Here is a 7,680-nt window from a genome sequence, read left to right on the forward strand (position 1 = left end):
AGAAAATTTCCAAGAATCCAGCCTTATCTGACCCCTTTGGACCAGAAATTTTAAGATTCTAGTTTCAGCTGTGTCGTCTGGGCGTTGGTAAATCGTTAAGTCAATCAGTCAATTACTTTTTTCTCTTATTAATATAGATACCCTCTGCATTATCTATAAAATTAAAAGCCAAAATTATTAACTTTTGTCATACCAAGTAAGGACCATGACCGACAACAAAACCTTAGGTCGCTGGATAAAATCTCCGCTTAAGCCAAAAAAATAGTCAGAAAAAAGAATACTAAGAGCTTGACGAAGCAAATACCCATCGTCAGAGGACTTTTTATGGCATTAATAAAAATTCATATTTTTATTTCGAAAATGGAACCGATGTTGCATTCAACATTGCATTTGAAATATAATTCAAATTTTAGTTCGTGTTTTTTTTCAATCTGGAATTTATCTGAAAATATATAGTCATGGAAAAATACACTTACATTTTTTCCGATTATTTAAATTTATTTTTAAAACATATTGGCGCAACTGACCTCTTCTGAGCCATATATTATAATTTCAATAATTAATTTTACTAAATTTAAAATTGCAGTGGCTGTAATTAAAATGTTCCTTCACCAAAATAACGATGGCCGACTAGCCGACGATGCCAAGTATGGTCGATATTTTCCCTGCAACGATGACAAAGCAGCCATAGCATCCCTTAGCAAAATACTGGCACATTGCTTGTATTCCCAAATATTCAGTATCGAATCGATGAGGGCTTCACATTTTGCCAGACCCTGTTTGACCTGTGCCAGAATAACTTCACCTTCTGGCCGGGCTTCGATGGGTAAGTCATATTGAATATACAATTGTGCCGTATTTACAATGGATTGTGAGAATTGTAGGGCTTCCTGAATTTCGGGATCTTGTAGGGTGGTACTATTCACTAATTGGCCGTTTATAATGTGAGCGTTGAGAAGCTGAAAAATAAAAAAGAGGTTAAATTTATTAGAGGTTATTTTTATTATATCTCTTGATTATTTTAATATTTATTAACAACGAGGATTATGAATATTGGAGACGGTATTAAGAAGACCTGTTTCGCCAAAATGTTTGTAAACCTATATTTCATATCTCCATGATCAAGTTGATCTAGCTGTGAGTGTTCGACAGTCAGTCAATAATAAAATGCAATCAACCCCACGCCACAATTGGCAGTTTGGATTCCGATCAGAATATTATATTGATGTATAAATCGTAATTGAATTTTTGACTTGTAGTCGATCTGAATGTCTCAATAAAATTTCGATCAAGGCGAAAGCTGTTTAAATTTCGAACCACAGAAAACCGAATACAGAAATCGATGAGTTATTAGTCAAGAATGTGCTGATAGTTTTGCAATATTTGTTATGATGATTGTTACGGAAAATCAAAAATATACCGGATTTTTGTCAACATATAATATGTACAGGGTGAGACAAAAAAACTGCAACAAAGTCAAACGCCACAATTTTTACATTTTTTTCTATTTTTTGTGGATGAAAGCAAAAAAGTCGGAAATAGCATCAAATTTTAGAATAAGTTTAGATTTATTCGAAATGGTCACCTTTGGCACGAATTATGGCCTTCAAACGGCCAATGAAACTGTCACACGCTGCCCGAATGTTGCTCTGCGGTATTTTGACCCATTCCCGGCGAAGTGCTTGCTTGAGGTGATCGATACTTTGGTATTTTTTTAGTGGCAACCTTGCTTTCCAAAATACTCGAGACACAATAGTCCAACGGATTGGTATCCGAAGATTTTGGTGTCCATTGAGCGCTGGAAATGAAGCGAGAAATCTCATTTTGTAACCATTCTTGGTTGGTGCGTGCTGAGTGCGATGGTGCTGAGTCGTGTTGGAATGTCCAAGGTCTGCGGCCAAAATGTTTGCATGCACAAGGCTTTAATGCACCCTCCAGATTATTTTTGCGATAATATTCGGCATTTATTCTGATGCCACGGTCGATTGATACGTGCGGAGAGCTTTCATCCACAAAAAATAGAAAAAAATGTAAAAATTGTAGCGTTTGACTTTGTTGCAGTTTTTTTATCTCACCCTGTACATATTATATTTTGAAAAAATCCGTTATATTTTTGCTTTTCCGCAACAATTATTATTTGTTTGTTTACAAACTGCTGGACAACGAATGTTTTCTCATCGGAGAAAACCAAATTCGGCAGTTCACCACTTTCGGCCAAGCGAAGGACCTCTTTAGCGGTTTTGAGTTTATTTTCTTTTTGTGGCGGTGTGAGTTCTTCTTTACCAGTAGGCAGGTTAATCTCGTAAATGGGCCATGTCGGTCCACGTTTTCGTATAGCACCCATATGACGGTACCTCCCGATATTCAGTATTTTCATGATTTCAGCGAAATTATTTACCGGAATTATTTCAAATTTCGTATTTGAAGTTCGTAATGGGTATTACAGCCTATGACAAAATTTTTTTATGCAGGTCCAAGTCTTCCTATAGCCCCCATATAACGGTACCTCCCGATATTCGGTATTTTGATGCCTTCAGCAACAATATTCACCGGAATCGTTTCAAATTTCGTATTTGAAGTTCGTAATTGGTACTACAACTTAGTGCAAAAATGTTGTATACAGGTCCAGATCTTCGTATAGCTCCCATATAACGGTACCTCCCGATACTCGGTATTTTCATGGTTTTAGCGACATTATTTACCGGAATTATTTTAAATTTTGTATTTGAAGGTCGTAATCGGTACTACAGCCTATAACCAAACATTTTGTATGTAGGTTTACGTCTTCGTATAGGCCCCATATGACGGTACCTCGCGATATTCTGTATTTTGATGATTTCAGCAACATTATTCAGCGGAATAGTTTCAAATTTCGTACTGGAAGATCCTAATTGGTACTACAACCTATGGCAAAAAATGTTGTATGCAGGTCCATATCTTCGTATAGCCCCCATATAACGGTACCTCGTATAGCCCCCATATAACGGTACCTCCCGATATTCGGTATTTTGACGATTTTAGCGACATTATTTAACGGAATTATTTGAAATTTCGTATTTGAAGTTCGTAATGGGTACTACAGCCTATTACCAAAAATTTAGTATGTAGGTCTACGTCTTCGTATAGCCCCCATATGACGGTACCTCCCGATACTCCGTATTTTCATGATTTTTGCGACATTATTCACCGTAATGGAACAAATTTCGTATTTGAATTTAGCTGCTTTTTACTTGTTGATTTTGAAAATGGTTTTTAAGTATTTCGGGTAAAAAATGAATTTTCTATGACAAATTTTAGAGATTTTCCACCATTTTTGTATGCTAGAAGTCCTCGGAAAAGTATTAAAAACTCAAGAAAATCTCTTAAACTTTTTATAGAAAATTCATTTTTTTTTGCCAGAAATACTTAAAAACAATTTCAAGGATCTTCTGAGCAAAAATTTCGAATTTATATACAAGGATGTCTTGCACTTTCATGGAAGCATTTTTTCAAGGATATTATAGAAAAAATGGAGTTTCCTTATGATTTTTTTCAAGTTTTTAACTTCGTCCCTTTTTTTGCAAGATTTGAACGACCTGGAAAAAATTGAGAGTCTCGTGGTATTTTAAATCGCCAAGAAACCAAAATAATCAATTTGTTGAAAATAATTTCAATATCTTCCAGACAAAATATAGAGTAATTTTCAAGAATATTCATTGCATTCAATAATTTTTAATAATACTTCATTTTTTGGTCAATCGCTGATCGTATATATCAATCTTCAATTGGCTGATACTTTTTAACTTGTTTATTGCTTGTTGTTTGATTTTCAAATGAAAACTTAGTCTTCCAATTACAATATCTTTTTTTTTCGAAAAACACTTACCACACAGAATGCCAATGAAAATATTGTAACTTGCAACATAATGTCGTTTTATCGCGATTTCCGCACTTGATTCTTTACTTAGTGGCCGACTCCGTTGAAATGTGGCTGCAGCAACAATTGCCTGTCTCGTTGTTACGTCTTTACAAATCTTCATAACTTTTCGTTTTAGATGTTCTTTTTTTTTTGCTGTGATTTGATATTAACTTAAGATTAGATAGCTCAGTCGGTTTTTTATTATGGTAATAGAGCGAGCGAGCGAGTGAGTGGTGAGAAGATCGGCAAGAAGAATTCACTGCACCTGTCCCACATCCAAAGCATTTGCGTCGTGTTTGTGTGTTTGCTTTGGCATCAACGCTCCCTCCCTTCCCCGTTGCCCGTCATCAGCGTCGACAATTTAATGGAAGTGAAAAAATGTGACACTTTAAATGTGGGTTTTGTTGGCATTGTTGCTATTTTGTTAATATTCACGTTTACATTATGTCAACTCATACATTTTATTAACAGCGAAAAAGGTGAGAAGGATTTTCGCCGTTTTATTTAATTCTATTATGAGTCAGTCGCTTTATCTAGCGAAACATTGTATAAATATTAAAATTTCATAAATTTATAGAGTTATTATTTTTGTTTTTTTTTTGTTTATTTTAGCATGAAATAAATATTTAAAAGTGAGACGACTTTATCTGAATTAACTTTGTTAGTACTACCTCAAACTGTGGAAAGTTTGGTCTGGGAAAAAAATTGAAAAAATTTGTAAGAAGTAAAGGGAATGAAAAAGGAAATGTAAAACGATTAAGCAAAGGCTATAGTCGTGCGGGGCGGACCATGTGATACCCTACAACACTACAATATAGTAAAAGCCCCCTTATGTCCAAATCCGTTTTGGAAGATTTCGTGATTGAAATTATGTCATAGCGCCGTTCTCATATGTTACCCTTAGCTTGTTTTCGGGGGGCATTTACCCAATTTTTATGTACTCCGTGTTTTTAGGTATTCAAAACAATTTCACACGAAAGTTGTGATAAATTTTCCAGCTGAATATAATCTAAATTGCCCAATATTTACGCACTCCGTTGTGCAGTAAAATTCATTCCACCCGCTGTCCTAAACTCTAACTTCATGCGAGATTTCATGTCATTTGGTCTCTATTTGTGACCTTTATAACGGCTGCAAAGTCAGGAACATTTTTAGATGTTGATCAATTTCAACCCTTAAATATATTGCGGACATTTTTAAAAACAATAGGCCTAGCCCTTCTGAGCCTAATCCTAACCTAATGAAAATTTTCGTGAGGATCGGACGATAATTGCAATATGCATGTATAATAACTCCAAACTGTGTTGTAAAGTAAAAAAATATTACAGAATGTATACTTTAATATTATAAGTCAGAATGAAAAAAATCGCATGCGATAAAAAATATGAAAAAACAAGTAAGCAAAGGCTACAGTCGAGCGGGGCCGACCGTTGAATACCCTACAACACTATAATAAACGATACAGTTTATATAGGCGAGATACTCGAAAGAATTCCACAAGATATTGTGACAAATAATAAAAGAAAACCACCAGGTTTCGTTCTCTAATTTTCGAATAATACCAACTTAAACTAATTTGCTCATTTCCAATTTATTGGTAGATGTTGCACGTAAACGGTCTTCCTAGATCTGGAACCAATATTTCCCAAAGACCTATAATCTCTCAGAAGTGGCAAAAGATTAACATTTATTATTTGTTTTTGACTGAAACGCATCTATATGAGATACAGACATTTGATTATATTCTTCAACGAAATAGTCAGAAGTGCGTCTTTCCTGTATTTGTGAATTCTCCAAAAAGTCACTGGAATGGACATTTTCATATTTGTCTACAAAAGTTGGCAAACTATTTCACACATTGAATATTTTTGGATGGCCATCCAAAACTGCTTGGTGTTTGCAATGTGCGGTAACCCCCATTCAAATGTGAGTGAGGATCGGGCGATAATTACGACCTCCTGATAATTTTGCAGTTTTTTGGTCCATTTCAACCCCTAAATATATGGCGATCATCTCCAAAAAGAGTAGGCTTCCATTCTGACCCTCATCTTATCCCCATGCAAAAATTCGTAAGGATCGGGTCATAAATGCGATCTGTATATGATATCCTGATATCCTAACTACTTAGTTTTGTTAGCTGTAGAAATATTAACAAATGTTTTATTCAAAATGAAAATATGCCAAAAATATGACAAAATGGAAAAAATATGAGAAAATATTACAAAATCAATATTTTCATCTTTAGAGAGATATTTTTATGCAATTTTTTAGACGTTTTTTCTTTCCTGCCACGAGGCCATTCTGAATTAATGAGAACTGTCGAAATCAGTTCAGCCGTTCTCGACATATATAAGATCTTTCAAGCATATCTTCTTTGATAGACATATATATCGCATATATTTGCTATATATTCCATTTTTTTGGATGTTAACATCAATGTAAAGATCAGAAGTAACCTTGTCATGGCCTTGTGACTTCGCCGGGATTTAAAATATTCGCGGTTTAATGAAAAATTTTGAATTTTTTTAACAAAAACGATATGGTCTATTTTACCCGCTAAATATTATCCGATGACCACCCAAATTGGTAGGCTTCTTCCCCGCCCTAAACTCTAGCTACATGCGAAATTCCGCGTTGATTGGTCTATAATTGCGGCCTGTATAGCTACTGCAAAAATCCGACATTTTTTCAGTATTTGGTCCATTTCAACCCCTAAACATTTGGCGATCATCTCCAAAAGAAATAGGGTTCTATTCTGACCCTAGTCCCACCTCCATTCTATATTTCGTGAAGATCGGGCCATAATTGCGACCTGTAGAGTGATTACAAATTAACATGGACAGACGGACAGACGGACGGACGGACATACATAGCTAGATCGACTCAGCTCGGCGAGATAGGAAGATCCATATATACTTTCCTATGTGGGAAATCAATATTTCGTGGTGTTACATAATTTTTGGCCCAATCAAACTTATAATACCCCCAACACATAGTGTTGTAGGGTATAAAAATAAAAATATGTCACAAAATTCTACAAAATCTATATTAACATCGTTATCGGCATCTTTTTATGCGATTTTTTTAGATTTTATTCTTTAATGTCAGGGGAGCATTCTGAATTGACAACATTTTTAAAAATCGATCCAGCCATTCTTGAGATATAAGCATTCTATCTAACATCCCCTTAGAGCAACTGCAAAATCAGGAAATTTTTCAGATTTTGGTCCATTTCGACCCCTAAATATTATGCGATCATTTCCAAAAACAATAGGGTTCTATTCTGACCCTATCCCCACCTCCATTTTCAATTTCGTGATGATCGGGCCATAATTGCGACCTGTAGTGTGATTACAAATTAACATGGACAGACGGACAGACGGACGGACGGACATACATAGCTAGATCGACTCAGCTCGGCGAGATAGGAAGATCCATATATACTTTCCGATGTGGGAAACCAATATTTCGAGGTGTTACATAATTTTTGGCCCAATCAAACTTATAATACCCCCAACACAAAGTGTTGTAGGGTATAAAAATGGGAAGGTTCTCTCTTAAAGGTTTTGGACTATAATGTGCATAGAGGGTGTCGATTCGAGTGTATATATGTCAGTTAAGCCTATATGATTAGCATATTTTAAAGTTAAACAAGTTAAATACTACTAATCAGCTTATTGAAACTGTTGACCCTTAATGGGGGAAGGTTATGCAGAGGTGGGCAAGTATTGTCTATTCCTGACCTAAGTCTGATATTAATTTTACAGGGTACCATTTATTAT

At 35.2% G+C, this 7,680-nt stretch overlaps 1 protein-coding gene across 1 annotated transcript; it reads right to left on the bottom strand.

The window, feature by feature from the left end:
* Positions 1–398: 398 nt before the first annotated feature.
* LOC131803776 (uncharacterized) lies at positions 399–4,072 on the bottom strand. Its single transcript, XM_059125458.1, has 2 exons — positions 3,866–4,072; positions 399–959 (listed from the first exon to the last, which is right to left on the bottom strand). Exons 1-2 carry the CDS (start codon positions 3,902–3,904, stop codon positions 609–611), a joined length of 390 nt encoding a protein of 129 aa, XP_058981441.1. The 5' UTR covers positions 3,905–4,072; the 3' UTR covers positions 399–608.
* Between the last annotated feature and the right edge of the window lie 3,608 nt (positions 4,073–7,680).

The sequence above is a fragment of the Musca domestica genome, unplaced genomic scaffold (genome assembly GCF_030504385.1).
Source record: "Musca domestica strain aabys unplaced genomic scaffold, Musca_domestica.polishedcontigs.V.1.1 33, whole genome shotgun sequence".
Taxonomy (NCBI): domain Eukaryota; kingdom Metazoa; phylum Arthropoda; class Insecta; order Diptera; family Muscidae; genus Musca; species Musca domestica.